The sequence below is a fragment of the Neomonachus schauinslandi genome, chromosome 9 (assembly GCF_002201575.2).
Source record: "Neomonachus schauinslandi chromosome 9, ASM220157v2, whole genome shotgun sequence".
Classification (NCBI taxonomy): Eukaryota; Metazoa; Chordata; class Mammalia; order Carnivora; family Phocidae; genus Neomonachus; species Neomonachus schauinslandi.
In genome coordinates, this window is record NC_058411.1 from 98374851 (window position 1) to 98391913 (window position 17063).

At 41.3% G+C, this 17063-nt stretch overlaps 1 protein-coding gene across 3 annotated transcripts in view; it reads left to right on the forward strand.

Annotated features, from left to right (window-relative positions):
• Positions 1–17063, forward strand: part of FAM81A (family with sequence similarity 81 member A) — a 127391-nt gene that overhangs the window by 67942 nt on the left and 42386 nt on the right. For all 3 annotated transcript variants that reach the window (XM_021693802.1, XM_021693801.1, XM_021693803.2), the window contains exon 3: positions 798–1071. In XM_021693802.1, coding sequence (XP_021549477.1) covers positions 798–1071 — 274 coding nt within the window. The remainder of the gene's footprint in view (positions 1–797; positions 1072–17063) is intronic.

The following is a 17063-nucleotide window of genomic DNA, read 5'->3' on the forward strand; positions in this document are numbered from 1 at the left end:
GATGGCCACTTGCGGATGGAGCAAAACTGTGGCTGCCTTTAATGGAGGAATGCCCTTTCCAGGTCTCCAAAGTCCCTTCCCTGTGTATCATATGTGATGTACATCATTCATTTATGTCACCTGCTTGACCCTTGTAGGCATATGAGTTTGTTGTTATGTTAAAAAAACTGCTGTAGGGGAATGGAGGAGGAGGGCATGTCAGGAGACTTTGTGAATAAGCTTGATCTTTATAGATTTTTCTTTAAAGATTTATTTATTTTAGAGTGAGAGACAGCATGCGCATGTGCGAGCAGGGGGAGGGGTGGGGAGGGGCGGGGAGGGGCGGGGGGGTTTGGAGAGAGAGAGAAAGAGAGAGAGAGAAAGAGAGAAAGAAGCAGACTCCCCGCCGAGTGGGGAGCCCAACGCGGGGCTCCATCTCACGACCCTGAGATCATGACCTGAGTTGACATTAAGAGTTGAGACGCTTAACCAACTGAGCCCCCCAGGCGTCCCAATAAGCTTGGTCTCAATAAGCTTAGATTGGAATTGGGCACATCTCAACATGCCCAGTTCCACCAACCTCTTGCTTTTGGAGGTCATGGAGCCTGCTACCAGCACAGTTGAGGCTCTGGGTATGATTGTTTAAAGATGCCTGGCTCTCCGAGAAAACTCTCTGTGGCAGAAACCCTGCCTCAAACCCCATTTAGCTTGTAGGGAGAGATAATTTGCATTTCCTTCTCTGGGCAGTCTTGAATCTGGCCTTTTGAAAATGACTTTTTCCCAACGAACAACCCTAGAAATGTGGTTCCCTCCCACAGGCGAGTTAGAACCATGCCCCGACACAGCCAGTCCCTGACCATGGCACCCTACTCATCTGTAAGCCTCGTGGAACAACTGGAAGATAGGATCCTCTGTCACGAGAAGACAACTGCTGCCCTCGTGGAGCACGCCTTCCGGATTAAGGACGACATCGTCAGCAGTTTGCAGAAAATGCAGAACAAAGGGGGCGGTGACCGCTTGGCCAGGCTTTTCTTGGAGGAGCACATCAGAAACATAACTGCCATCGTGAAGCAACTCAATCGGGATATTGAGGTGAGTGAGGTGTGTGAAAGTCAGGGTGGCTGCCTGCCTTCCCACAGATGGCTCCTTCCCCCCGCGTGGGGTCAGCAAGTCGAGGGCCTGCCTCCCCAGCGGTAATGCATTCAGACCAAAGCTTTCTGCCTGTGTGTTCTAGTGATCACCAAGGAAACAGCTGAGCAAATATCCTAATTAAATGTATTGCAGTATTTGATAGCAGTTACTGTCAGTGTTATTTATGTTTAATCTAAATTTACCTTGCTGGCTATTAAATCACTTTGTTTTGTTTGGCTCTCAATGGAGAGAGAGAAGAACGAGTCAAATAGTTTCTCTGTGAAACCCTTCATACCGATGAAGATAGCTATTAAGTCAATTACTAGGTCAGCCTTTGCTGCTCCAGATTAAATGTTTCTAGGCCATGATGATTATATATAATACAGTTTATTACTTGAACAGTTTAAGGATTTAAATTGCTTCTCAGACTTTCCTTTTATTGCTTTATTTTTTTTTCTCTGAAATGAGCGCAGTAAAAAGCCAATATTGTCAAAATTTTTAAGATTCGTAAATTGACTGCTATCTACTGAACAATCACAGGGACCACACAGTTTCACTCAGAAGCTTAAGATCATTTAGGGCCTGGGTTTCATTACTGAACACTGGTAATGTCCTTCACCTGTAATTTTTAAATATATAAATAAGAGGTATGTGGACAGATTAAGGAAAACCTTTGTTTCAAGTCATGGAGATTGTATCTGAATTATGCTTCCTGAAATTTTCAGTGTCAGATTGTGTTTATTTATTTTTTAACAGCTCTATTGAGGTACGATTTATAAGGCACAAAAATCTACCCAGTGTAAGTATATAATTCAATATTTTTAGAAAATTTATAGAATTGTGCAACCATCAACACGATTCAGTCGTAGAACATTTCCATCACCCCGAAAATCTGTATAGATCTGTGTGCAGTCAATCCCCACTTCTACCCAGGGTCCCAGGCAACCACTAATCTGCTTTCTGTCCTAGATGTGCCTTTTCTGGACATTCCATATAAATGGAGTCTTACAATATGAAGTCTTTTGAGATTGACTTTTTTCACCTAGCATAATCATTTTGAGGTTCAGCCATGTTCTGGCATGTATCAGTGCAGGCAAACCTCAGAGATATTACAGGTGTGGTTCCAGATCACCACAATAAAGCGAATATTGCAATACAGCAAGTCAAATGAATGTTTTGGTTTCCCAGTGCATATGAAAGTTATGTTTAGGGGACGCCTGGGTGGCTCAGATGGTTAAGCATCTGCCTTTGGCTCAGGTCATGATCCCAGGGTCCTGGGATCGAGCCCCACATCGGGCTCTGTGCTCAGCAGGGAGCCTGCTTCTCCCTCTCCCTCTGCCTCTGCCTGCCTGTCTGCCTACTTGTGATCTCTCTCTCTGTGAAATAAATAAATAAATAAAATCTTTAAAAAAAAAAAAAAAAAGAAAGTTATGTTTATACTATACTGTAATCTATTAAACGTATAGTAGTTATGTCAAGAAAATGTGCATACCTTAATTTAAAAACACTTTATTGGGGGCGCCTAGGTGGCTCAGTCAGTTAAGCGTCTGCCTTCAGTTCAGGTCATGATCTCAGGGTCCTTGGATTGAGCCCCGCATCGGGCTCCCTGCTCAGTGGGGAGTCTGCTCATCCCTCCCCCTGTGCTCCTCCCCTCCACTCATGCTCTCTCTCTCTCTCTCAAATAAGTAAATAAAATCTTAAAAAAAAAACAACAACCCACTTTATTGCTGTTGGGCTCCATGCTGGGCAAAGAGCCTACTTAAAAAAAAAAAAATTAAAATAAATAAATAAATAAAAATAATACTAACCATCATCTGAGCTTCCAGTGAATCATAATCGTTTTGCTGCTGGAGGGTCTTGCCTTGATGTGGATGGCTGCTGACTGATCAGGGTGGTGGTTGCTGAAGTTGGGGTGGCTATGGCAAGTTCTTAAAATAAGACAATGATAAAGTTCGTTGCATTAATTGGTTCTCATTTCATGAACAGTTTCTCCATACATATGATGGTGTTGATACTATTTTACCCACAGTAGAACTTCTTTCAAAAGTTTTATCAACTAGGTTTATGTACTGTTCTAAATGTTTTGTTGTTGTTTCGACAGTCTTCACAGCATCTTTGCCAGGAGTAGACTGTACCTCAAGAAACCACTTTCTTTGCTCTTCCATAAGAAGCAGCTCTTCATGCTTTATCATGAGACTGCAGCAATTCGGTCTCATCTGCAGGTTCCACTTCTAATTCCAGTTCTCTTGCTATCTCCACCACATCTGCAGTTACTTCCTCCCCTGAAGTCTTGAACCCCTCAAAGTCATCCATGAGGGTTACAATCCAGTTCTTCCAAACTCCTGCTAATGTTGATATTTTGACCTCTTCCCATGAATCACAAATTTCTTAACAGCATGTAGAATGGTGAATCCTTTCCAGAGGGATTTCCAGAAGGAATCACTATCCATGATAGCTCTAGCCTTATGAAATGTATTTCTTAAATAATAAGACGTGAAAGCTGAATGTACTCTGTGATCCATGGACTGCAGAATGGATAGTGTGTGAGCAGGCATGAAAACAACATTTATCTCATTGTACATCTCCATCAGAGCTCTTGAGTGACCAGGTACACTGTCAGTGAGCAGTAATATTTTGAAAGGAATCTTTTTTTCTGAGCAGTAGATCTCAACAGTGGGTTCAAAATACTCAGTAAACCATGTTATAAAACAGATGTGCTGTCATCCAGGCTTTGTTCCACTGACAGAGAGCACAGGCAGAGTAGACTTATCATAATTTTTAAGGGCCCTAGGATTTTCATAATGATAAATGAGCATTGGCTTCAATTGCAAGTGACCAGCTGTATTAGCCCCTAACAAGAGAGTAAGCCTGTCCTTTGAAGTCTTTTTGTTTGCTTGTTTGTTTTTTGAAGTCTTGAAGCCAGGCATTGACTTCTGTCCAGCTATGAAAGTCCTAGATGGCATCTTCTTCCAATAGAAGGCTGTTTCATTTATACAGAAAATCTGTTGCTTAGTGTAGCCACCTTCATTAATTATCTTAACTAGATCCTTCTGGATAACTTGCTGCAGCTTCTACATCAGCACTATTGCTTCACCTTGCATTTTTATATTATGGAGACAGCTTCCTTCCTTAAACCTCATGAACTAGTCTCTGCTAGCTTCAGACTTTCCTTCTGCGGCTTCCTCACCTCTCAGCCTTCATAGAATTCATAGGATCCAGCCCCGCTTTGGGCTCTGCACTCATTGCAGAGTCTGCTTAGGATTCTCTCTCCCTCTCTCTCTGCCCCTCTCACTCATGCTCTTTCTCTCTCTAAAATAAATAAATTTAAAAGAAAATAAAAAATAAAGTGAGAGATGTGCGACTCTTCTTTTCACTTGAACACTTAGAGGCCTGATTTCAATATTGTTGTGTCTCAGGGAAGAGGGGAGCCCGAGGAGAGGGAGAGAGATGGAGGAATGGCTGCTTGGTGAAGCAGTCTGAACACACACTTACACGGGTACAGTTTGGTGTGCCAAAACAATTATGATAGTAACTGTCAGAGGTCACTTTGGTGGTGATCACAGACCACCATAACAAATATAATAATAATGAGAAAGTTTGAAATATTGTGAGAATTACCAAAATGCAACATGGAAACATGAATTGAACAAATGCTGTTAGAAAAAGGGCAGTGATAGACCTGCTTAATGCAGGGTGCCACAGACCTTCAATTTGTTTTTTTTAAAGATTTTATTTATTTATTTGACAGAGAGAGACACAGCAAGAGAGGGAACACAAGCAGGGGGAGAGGGAGAGGGAGAAGCAAGCTTCCCGCTGAGCAGGGAGCCCGATGCGGGGCTCGATCCCAGGACCCTGGGATCATGACCTGAGCTGAAGGCAGACGCTTAATGACTGAGCCACCAGGGCGCCCCCAGACCTTCAATTTGTAAAAAAAAAAAAAAAAAAATGCAGTATCTGGGAAGCGCAATAAAACAAGGTATGCCTGTAGCTTATTTCTTTTTGTTTCTGAGTAATATCCTATTGGATATACCCCATCTTGCTCATCTGTTCATTAATTGATGAACACCTGGATTGTCTCCAGGTTTTAGCTATTATGAGTAAAGCTGCCATGAATGAACACTTGTGTACAAGCCTGTGTGGACATGTTTTCATGTCTCTTGGGTAAATTACTAGGAGTGGAATTCCTGGGTCTTAAAGTAAGCTTATGTTTAACCTTTTTTTTTAAGATTTTTATTTATTTATTTAACAGAGAGAGCGAGAGAGAACAAGCAGGGGGAGCGGCAGAGGGAGAGGGAGAAGCAGGCTTCCCACAGAGCAGGGAGCCTGATGTGGGGCTCGATCCCAGGACCCTGGGATCAGGACCTGAGCCGAAGACCCTGGGATCAGGACCTGAGCCGAAAGCAGATGCTTAACCAACTGAGCCACCCAGGCGCCCTGCTTATATTTAACTTTTTAAAACATAGCAAAATAATTTTCCAAAGTGGCTATACACATTTTACAGTCTCATCAGCAATGTATGAGATTTCTCATTTCTCCACATCGTTATCATCACTTGGTATTATCTCTCTTGGATTATAGTCATTACAGTGGATGTGTAGTGGTATTTCACTGTAGTTTAATTTGCATTTCCCTGATGACTAATGATGCTGAGTACCTTTTCATGTACTTACTGGTCATTTGCATGTCTGCTTTGGTGAAATGTCTACCCAAGTCTTCTGCCCATTTTTTAAAATTAATTTTTAAATTGTGGTAAGATATTTACCACTGTATGCAACCATAACCATAATCTACTTCCAGAACTTTTTAATCATCCCAACAGAAACATTGTTCCCATTCCACACTCCTCTCAGCCCCTGGTAACCTCTGTTCTGCTTTCTGTCTCTGTGAATTTGCCTATCCTAGGTACGCCATATAAGTGGAACCACATAGTATTCTTTCGTGTCTGGGTTATTTCACTTAGCTTGGTGTTGTGGCATGTATCAGAACCCATTTTTAAATTGGGTTATTTGTCTTATTACTGAGTTGTAAAAGTTCTTAGGATAGTCTAGATACAAATCCTCTATCATATATGTGATTTGCAAATACTTTCTCCCATTGTATTTTCATTTTCCTAAATCACATATATGATAGAGGATTTGTATCTACCACGTTGCCTTAATTAATTTCTAGCTTTACAGTACATTTTGAAATCAGGTACTTTGGTCCTCCAACTTTGTTTTCTTTTTCAAAATTGTTTCGGCTTTTCTAGGGCAGTGGCATTTTCATATAAATTTTAGGATCAGCTTGTTGTTTTCTGTAGAAAAGCCTACTGAAAAAAATTCTTTGTAATTATATAATTATTTTAATTATTACATGATTATGAAAAAATTTAAGTGTGGAAGAGTTCTGTGACACACATTGGTGAAAGTAAATCTCTTTCTTAGTTGCAAGCCTCCTGATATTTTGACAGAAATTGCTTTGAATGTAGAGACCAATTTGGGGAGAATTGCTATCTTTGCCATATTGAATCATTAATCATTGCAGAGAACCAACTCTCAGTTTTATTCATTTTTTTCTCTTGCTTTTCTGTTTTCTGTTTCATTGATTTGAACTCCATATGATTTCCTTTTTTCCCGCTTGCTTTTATTTAGTTTGCTTTTCTTTTTCTAGTTTCTTAAGGTGGAAGCTTAGGTAATTGGTTTGAGATCTTAAGCCTTTTCTGATAATGGTGTTTAAAACTATACAGTGTCCTCTAAGCACTGCTTTAGCTGCTTCCCATGAATTTTTGTACGTTGTGTTTTTGTTTTTATTCAGTTGAAAATATTTTAAATTTCCACTTGTGACTTTATTTTTGGCTTATGTGTTATTTATAAGTCTGTTGTTTAATTTCCAAAGGTTTGGGATTTCCCAAAACCTATTTCTATTGTGGAGCTATAATTTAATTCCATGTGGGCGGAGAACATACTTTTTATATTTTTGATCTTTTTAAACTTATTGAGACTCTTGTTCTACTAATTATTTAAGTCTCCAACTCTTACTGTTGAACTATCTTTTTCTCCTTTCAATTCTGTTAGTTTTTGCTTCAAGTGTTTTGGGGTTCTGTTGTTCAGTGCATATACATTCATAATGATATATTAACCTTTTTTTTTTTAAAGATTTTTTAAATTTATTTATTCATGAGAGACAGGGAGAGAGAGAGGCAGAGGCAGAGGGAGAAGCAGCTCCCCGCTGAGCAGGGAGCCCGATGAGGGACTGGATCCCAGGACCTCGGGATCATGAAATGAGCCGAAAGCAGACGCTTAACCATCTGAGCCACCGAGGTGCCCCGATATATTGACCTTTTTATCATTATAAAATGTCTCTCTTTCGGGGCACCTGGGTGGCTCAGTCGGTTAAGTATCTGCCTTTGGCTCAGGTCATGATCCCAGGGTCCTGGGATCAAGCCCCGCATCGGGATCCCTGCTCAGCAGGGAGCCTGCTTCTCCCTTTCTCTGCCCCTCCCCCTGCTTATGCTCTGTCTCTCAAGTAAATAAAATCTTTAAATAAAATAAAATAAAATGTCTTTCTCTATAGTAATATTTCTTCTCTTAAATTCGATTTTGTCTGATATTAATATAGCTATCCCAACTCTTTGATGGCAACTGTGTACACAGTTTTTTTTTTTTTTTTTTGGTGGTAATTCTCACTTAGCTTATACCTAAGTGAGGTCCTGGTGTACCACATAGTTACCAACTTTCGCTATTCATTGAGATTCTCACATACATTTACCAAGGACAGGGTTGCACTCGAAATTTTACCCTAATTAAAATACATTTGTCTTCAGGGTTCTAAAATGTCTGTACTTATGATGTTTAAAGAAAAGGATTATTCTTTATATCTGTTATTCAGGGGATGTATTGGATCTTTGTTGTTTTGGTGACTGACAGTATGCATCCAATTTCTTTTCTTTCTTTCTTTTTTTAGAGAGGGAGAGAGGGCAAGGAGGATGGGCAGAGGGAGAGGGAGAGAGAAAATATTAAGTGGGCTCCACGCCCAGCACAGAGCCCAACATAGTGCTCATCTCATGACCATGAGATCATGACCTGAGCTGATGTCAAGAGTCAGGCTCTTAACCGACTGAACCACCCAGGCACCCCTCCAATTTCTTTTGATTACAGAAACTTGATTTCCTTTTGGCATTTCCTTTTCTTTCATTGGTTACAAACTGGATGGCTGTTCATCAGGTGCCTTATCACCTTTTTAGCTAGAGAGGATTGGAACCCATAAATTAAGCCAGAGCATTGAGCCTGTCACTCCCTGGAACTTGAAATCTGAACAGAGCAATCCAAGGAGTGGAAACGGTTGGAGCATCTTACCTGCAGCAGCTGTGCCTGTAGGACGCTGGCCAGTGTTCCTGCCCCCTGAACTCTAGGAAACACCTTTTATGTCCCTTCCAGTCTGGACCCCCAGCTGCCCTGTTGGTCGTGTGCCTCTCTCCCCTAATCCTTCCAATAAATTCCATCTTTTCCCCTAAGTTTGCTCAGAGTCAGGTTTCCATTGCCTGCAACCAAAGAACTCAAGTGACATCAGAAGGGCATAGGAAGTTTAAAAGATCACTGTAGATAATCTACACGTTTTTGGAAGGTGGTGTTGGTATTTAGAATGATCTTTCCAGTTTTCTTTTTGTGTGCTAAAGCAGTTTTATCCCAGAGGCTGAATAACTTGCCAACCCCAGGTTGGCATCTTTACTAAATTGAAGAACCCCAACTTAAGGATTTCAATTTTGGAAAAGGGTAGAGATATATTAGGGGGCTGATATCCCTGCTGTACCCAAATCTAGAGAGGGAGATAGATAAAATCGAAGCAGTTGGGGATAATTCATGATTCTCACATTCCCATCCCCTTAACCAATGGCAAAGAAGTGTTTCATAAACAAATATAAACACCCCTATGTTTCATGTCAGAAAATACTGTGACCTCTCCATTCTTTCCATGCGCAGCATTTCCCTGGAGGTAATCTGCTAGCTTCCCTTTGCTCATGTGGGTGGTAGGCAGACTGGAGACTGGAGCCAACCTATTCTGACAGTACTGTTCTCAGGTAAAAGCATAGAATGTAACTGTGCCCTTAGAAAATCCTGGACTTGGAGCACCTGGCTAGCTCAATTAGTGGAGCATAGGACTCTTGATCTTGGGGTTATGAGTTCAAGCCCCATGTTGGGCGTAGAGCTTAAAAAAATAAATGAAATTTAAAAATTAAAAAAAAAAAAAAGAAAAAACAAAACAAGAAAACCCTGGCCTTAATTTTTGCTGTCATCGTAAAAGGTGATAGTGCTTTGGCTGCAGCTGTGGGGCCAAGGAATAATTTCCTCTTTGGTAGCTGCTATGTACTAATACAATGATCAAAACCATTTTAAAACATAATTTCTAAGCTCAGTGAAGCCCTAAATGCTATTTAATAGTTTTTTTTGTTATAAGAAGACCTCTCTGTCAGCTCCTCCTTTGCCTTGAATTCCCTGTCCCCAAAGGTATCCTGTGCCCCCAGCTCTTGCCACTGTTACCACAGCATTTACTGAATAGGACTGGCATTGTTTCTTTACAAGTCTGTTTCTCCAATAGATTGTGAACTCCTCAAAAAGAAAGAAACCTTGTCTGAGTCATCTGTGTATTGTCCAGCACAGTGTTTGGAGCAAAATGCCATGAATGCTTATTAAGAGAATAAATGCCCAATTCATAGTGAGGCCAGTTGCAGATTTGCTGGTAGCAGAAAGAGAAGAAGAGACCCTGGAGTCATCTGTGCAGACTGCAACCTTCTCAGATGAGGCATCCAAGGCCCAGGGAAGTGAAGGCACTTGTCTGAGATCTCAAGGCCAAGGAGTGGCAGCGCTGAGACTAAACCCAGATTGTTAAAATCCAAAAATATGTTCCTTTTCCTCTTGGAAGCTCTTCTAGAACTCTGATCTTAGATAGCCAACTCTCAAACGTGACAGGGAGTGCTTTTCAACCATTCTTTGCTTTCTGAGTATCTCTACCCCTTCAGGAAGAATTTCTTCATGAAAGTAGGTAATACCAGCTTTAGTTCTCACTGAGTTCTCTCCCAGCCCATCATTCCTTTGATGCAAGTTCATTAAACTGCTCCATTATAGTTATTAGCAAACATCCCTGCAAATCCAGTCATCAGTCCTGTAGGCTTTTGCTAATTGTTTTCCTTAAGGTGTCTTTTTAAAATGTGATTTTTGAGCGATTTACAATGTAGTGAGTTTTAAAGTAATTTCAATTCTGCTGTTTTTCCATCCAAAACACGTTGTATGTAATGATTATTCTTGTCTGAACCAGACAGCACTCTTTTCCATTTACATATATTTTTGGATTTGTGGTTTTGCAAATGAAAAGATGATTTCCGTTGTAGAGAGGAAAAACTGAGTAAAATCTGATTCTGATAAAAATGTACTTTGCATGTATGAGCATTTACTTTTTATAACTGGTAATAACTACATATCATTGTAAAGTAACAGAAGGAAGTTTGGAAATTTAATAGACTCCAATATGAAACACTAATTATGTGGTTTTATATATATTATGAGTCCAAGCATGTTTACCCAAACATAACTAAAATTAGGAGGCTTGATGAGATATCAGAATTGCCACATTGTAGCCAAAATTTGTTAAAGCAAAACCAGGGTGTAGATTAAAATTTAAAAAGTACTAAAAGGAAGTCTTTATAAGTAGTATAAAATTGGGATGGTGGGTATTATGCAAAGGCAATATTTGCATATTTAAAGAAAAGAGGTGTGAAGATATTCAAACCATATTTAAATGACATGAGAGATATATTTTTGACTGTAGATTCTTTTTTTCTTTTTTTTTTTTAAGTAGGCTCTATGCCCAGTGTGGGACTTGAACTCACAACGCCAAGATCAAGAGTCTCATGCTTAACCGACTAAGCGAGCCGGGTGCCCCTTGTCTTTAAATTCTTTTTTCCTTTTTTTTTTTTTTTTAAGATTTTTAAATTTATTTGAGAGAGAGAGAGAGAAGGAATGTGGAGGGGGGCAGAGGGAGAGGGAGAGAGAGAATCTCAGGCAGACTCCCCACTGGAGCATGATGCCCAATGTGGGGCTCGATCCCCAATATGGGGCTCGATCCCCAATATGGGGCTTGATCCCAGGACCCTGAGATCATGACCTGAGCCAAAATCAAGAGTCAGACACTTAACGGACTGAGACACCTAAGTGCCCCCTTGTCTTTAGGTTTTTTTTTTTTTTTGAGATTTTATTTGAGAGAGAGAGAGAAAGCAGTAGAGGTGGGAAGGTCAGAGGGAGAAGCAGACTCCCTGCTGAGCAGGGATTCCAATGTGGGACTTGATCCCAGGACTCTGGGATCATGACCTGAGCTGAAGGCAGTTGCTTAACCAACTGAGCCACCCAGGCACCCTTGTCTTTAGATTTTTAATGAATTTCTTCAGTGAATTGCCTGGTTTTAAAATTATTCTTATTACTGGTTTACATTTGTTTTTCAGTTCAATAAAAAAATTTTACTGGGTATTTGTTTTGTTAAAATCTGTCCCCGTGGATGATTTTGTATCACAAAACTAAAGCTGTAGCCATCTCAAGATGTAAAGTTCACTCCAGACTCTTAATAGAGCTATTCAAATTGAGATATGTTAATACTGTATCTTGGCAAATTTGCCTTGATAAGTCTTTATGATTCTCTGTCATGTGACTCTGATCATAGTACACAGGAAGAAAAGTAAAATATATTGTCAAACTAGCCTATGTGATCCTCAAGAGCTAGAACTGGATCTTAATTTTTCTATTGTTAGCACCTACCACACTGTCTAGCACATAGTAGGAACTCAAAAAATATTTCATAATCAAAGGCTCTGGGGGACCCTGGCCCTTCCAAAACCCTGTAATTGCCCATATTTTATCAGCAGATTCCAGTATCAAAATAGATGACTCTTGTGTGCTAGTACACAGTAGGTGCTTGATAAATGTTGAGTGAAAGAATCTATTGTTTTAATGCATCCCCACCCATTGTCTCCGTTGGCAGTTTGCCTTATGATGTGGAGTATGTTATCAATTATTTATTCCTTGGAAACATTCCACAAATAATCATCATCATTGTAAATTTAGAAGAGGTAATGTGGTCAACTATGAATTAAACATGTCTAGATTATCTGTATTGTCTTTAAGATTTTATCAATCTCCAGAGGCCGACTCCTGATAAGCAGTCCACGGCCCTTTTGTTGGTGGTAAGCTTCCCCTTCCGTGACACTTTGATGGCTTGGGAAGTGGTTGAGACCCCCATGTGTGCTGAGGGTTTTCACTGTGTCTTTAGACTTTGGGGAGCCAGGCACTGGGGTCTGCTACCTTGCTGGGCGGAATCGGCAGACCTACTCCTGATTTCCATGTGCTCAGGCTTCATAATGTCTGTCTGGTGTGGGGTGGCTTTGACCTAGTTAGGTTAGGGGAAACTGTGTCAGGCCCTCGCCTGTTGATTCGATTGTACAGGATTTGCGAGTTTAATAATCTGCAGATGGGCTACTGGAGAGTTTTCCCTGAACTCAAGTGATACCGCAGAGTTGTGCCTTATTAGCTTGTCACAGCAGAGGTGTGGACAATCATGTTAGCGTATAGTTGGATGCACAGATGGAAACTTGGTTTAGTGTGCATCTAGCACCATCAGCAAAGAGTCTAGGCTGCCGGACTTCATATATTTTACCTAAACAGGGAATTTCAGCCCACAGCTGTGATCTTGTCCCATTGGAACAGGTTTATCAGCAGAGGGACTTTGATGTTATCTGTATTAGTCAGGGTTCTCCAGAGAAACAGAACCAATAGGTTATTTATTTATTTATTTATTTATTATAAGGTAGTGGCTCACATGATTATGGAGACTGAGAAGTCTTACCATCTACCATCTGCTAGCTGGAGACCCAGGAAAGCCAGTGGTACAGTCCTGAGGCCTGGGAGCCAGAGAGCTAAGAGTGTAGACTTTGGTACAAGTTTGAGTACCAGAAGTGCTGAGGGGCAGGACAAGATGGATGTCCCAGCTCGGGCAGAATGGGAATGCCACCTTCCTCCTCCTTTCTGTTCTACCATGGCTCTCAAAGGATTGGATGATGCCTACCCACTTTGGGAAGGACATCTACCGGTTCAAATGCTAATCACTTCTGGAAACACCTTCACAGACACACCCAGAAATAATGTTTAACTAGTTATCTGAGCATCCCTTGGCTCAGTCGGGTTGACATATAATTAAGCATCCCATTATCAAAATTCAGTTTGTTTTGAGGCTACCCACTAGATGTGGCTTGTCATGTGACTTGGCTCTAGAGGGAGAAAACAGTGAACTGAATGCAGTTTGAGTATTTATGCAGCTCTGTTGATAGAGTTTTTTCAGCGTAAATTAACAAATTGGTGTTCTGCTCTCGGCCCTTGTCACTAATACATTTAAGCTTGCCCAAGTCCATGTTTGAGGGCCTGATTACCTCTGGACACTGGCTAAATATAATCTCGGAGACTTGAATGTGGAAGACCAAGTCCTAGAACACAGAGCTAACTTCACTGATCTCTCTTGGGAGCCAGGCATCGTTAGGAGCACGGGGGTTACAGTGGTGACTAGACATGCAAGGCCCCTGCTCTTTGGCCTGCTGCATATTCTAGTAGGGTTTATAGCCAGTGAACACTAAGCAACCAAGGTAATTTCACCCTCAGTCCGGTGCTCTGGTAACATGAAGGAGAGTGATTGTGGGGCTGTCCCAGGAAGAGGGTGGGTTAGGTAACGTGTGAACTGAGATTTGAGTGACAGAGGGGGCCAGCCAAGCCAAGGTGGTAGTGTGGGGGGAGGAGACACACAGGGCAGAGAACATTCCAGAGAGAGGAGGCTGCAGATTCCAAGGCCATAAGCAGAAAGAAGCTTGGCATATTTGAGGAGCAGAAAAAGGACCAATGGGATTGGAGTGTCATGGAATGAGTGGGGCAGGTGGGTGGGGTGTGTGGGAATAGGACCAGATCTTTAGCCTTGGAAGTTATGATGGGAAGTCTGGAGTTTGGAAATGGGAAGCCATGATTTAATTTTAAGCAAAGGGACTTAATTCAAACACTTGGTTCTAGGGAAAGATTAGTGAATAAGACAGACAAAAACCCTTGCCCTCCTGTTACTTACAGACTGATTTGTGTTTCAAAAAGATCACTCTGCCTACTATACGGGGAAGAGGTGTAAGGGAACAAGAATGGAGGCAGGGAGATGGGTTGGGGGCTGCCGTGGCAGTAGAGGGGCAAGGTGATTAGGATGAGAGGAGTCACGGTAGAGATGGGGAGAAGTGGATGGGTTCTGGATCCGTTTCGGAGGTAGACCTGACAGGACTTCTGGCACATTGAAGGCAGAGAGACTTCGTTTAGGACTTGGCAAATTGTAGGGACCCCTTGAATGTCCATATGGAAATGCCAAGAAGGCAGTTTGATATGAAGCTGGAACTCTGGGAAGTTTTAAGTCCTATTGTAAAGATGAAAAAGCCATGTAGGGAGATACTATCTTATGAGGCCCCACCCTGTTGTAGTTGGGCCTTTCTCCAGGTGATACTGGAGTTATACTTTCTTTTCCAAATCCTCACAAATCTGGGAAGAGTTGGAGAAGGAGAAACAAGCAGAGCTGTTTCTTTCCAGGCCATCCGTAGGCAATACTAACTTGTCTGGGTGGGCGAGGTCCGGGGGTGGGCATGGGTCCATATCACCTTTGGATGCACAGCATGATACAGTGTTGTAGGGCTCATACGGGAGCGCCATTTCCTACTGTCTTCGGGAAGGGAGATTTTGTTTTTTTTGTTTGTTTGTTTTTTTAAAGATTTTATTTATTTATTTATTTGAGAGGGAGAGAGAAAGAGAGAAACAGCATGAGAGGGGATAGGGTCAGAGGGAGAAGCAGGCTCCCCGCTGAGCCGGGAGCCCGATGTGGGACTCGATCCCAGGACTCCGGGATCATGACCTGAGCCGAAGGCAGTCGCTTAACCACCTGAGCCACCCAGGCGCCCGGAAAGGGAGATTTTGTAAAGATAGGTCATATCTTAGAAAAAATAAATGAAGATTTGGGATATCACTTTTTCCAAGTGTCTCTTTGCTCTGTGAAACATTGTATGGTTTTAGGCCATGCACTTACCACTCTATAGTCTGCTGCTGCAGCTGAGTTCCCTCCCTGAAGGCAGGCCTGGGGCACAGCACATGATGGACATGCAGAAAATAGGTTCTTGAGTTGAATTGACAATAATGGGGTGGCGATGATAGAGTAGGGATGTAACCTGTTTAAAGTAAACACATCACTTTGATACATTGTTCCAAAATGACAAATTAGGGAACCTTACTGGCTGTACAGAGGGTTTGTTTTTCCGAGGCTTCATCAGAGAATTCTCTAATACCTTGTGTTTTCACATAACTTTTCAGTAACGTGAATATTGCATTAAGTTTTGATGTAATTCTTTTCGGTATTATTCAAAGAAAGCACTCCTGATACAATATCTTATTCATCTGCTTAAGAATTCTGGAAGTTAAATGGGCTTTTCTTATTTGTAAGCATTAAAACACACTCACACACACTTTTTTCTGGTTATAAAAATAATGTAAGGCCTTTGTGGAAAATACAGAAAAAGAGGAAGCAAACATAATCCCCCTCTATAGAGTAGCAAAACGTTAATATTCTAGTATTATTTTATGTGTATCTTATATACAGTTGGAATCATGCTGTATATTTATTTTGTACCCTTTCTTTTTGCTTGATATTAAATTGTACACATTTTCTCTTATTTTTATTTTTTTTTTTAAGTTTTTATTTATTTATTTGAGACAGAATGAGAGAGAGAGAGAGCTCATGAGGGGGGGAAGGGTCAGAGGGAGAAGCAGACTCCCTGCCGAGCAGGGAGCCCGATGCGGGACTCGATCCCGGGACTCCAGGATCATGACCTGAGCCGAAGGCAGTCGCTCAACCGACTGAGCCACCCAGGCGCCCCCATTTTCTCTTATTTTTAAAAGCTCTCCACGAACTTCTAACTGGTTGCATAATAATGTATAGATACCTTGGAAAATACTGGGTATATCTTACTAGGAAGGTATCTTTGTGTATACGTTGTCAGCTTTGTTATTATTTCCTTTAAGATTAATTTCAAGAGCTAGAGTTACTGGATCAAAGATTATGAACATTGTGAATATATTTTGATGGATCATGTCCCAGAAAGATGTATCAGGAAGGGCCAACTGTGCATTTTTAATTTCGACATACATTTTAGTATTACAAATTAAGAATATTTGCTTTATTTTATTTTATTTTTTTTTAAAGATTTTATTTATTTATTTGAGAGAGAGAATGAGAGAGAGAGAGCGAGAGCATGAGAGGGGGAGGGTCAGAGGGAGAAGCAGACTCCCTGCCGAGCAGAGAGCCTGATGCGGGACTCGATCCCGGGACTCCAGGATCATGATCTGAGCCGAAGGCAGTCGCTTAACCAACTGAGCCACCCAGGCGCCCAGAATATTTGCTTTTTTAATGTAAGAAAATGGTATGGTTTTTTAATTTTTAATTTTCAGTAGACTTCATTAGTGGAAGTATAAGCTCACAGCAACACTGAGCAGAAAGCACGGAGTTCCCATAGACTCCCTGTCCCCACCCTTGTAGAGCATCCCCCATTATCAACATACCACAGTGGTGCATTATCATGGTATGACTTTTATCTTCTGTTTTTTTGCTTACTAGAAAGATTGAACCTTTAAAAACCGTGGTGTTTAATTCTTTTTCACACCCCTTTTGTGGGTTGCTGTTCATTTTATTTGCTTAGTGATTTCTTTTTAAAGCATTTTTTTTTTTTTATTTATCTGAGACAGAGAGAATGAGAGAGACAGAGAGCACATGAGAGGGGGGAGGGTCAGAGGGAGAAGCAGGCTCCCTGCCGAGCAGGGAGCCCGATGCGGGACTCGATCCCGGGACTCCAGGATCATGACCTGAGCCGAAGGCAG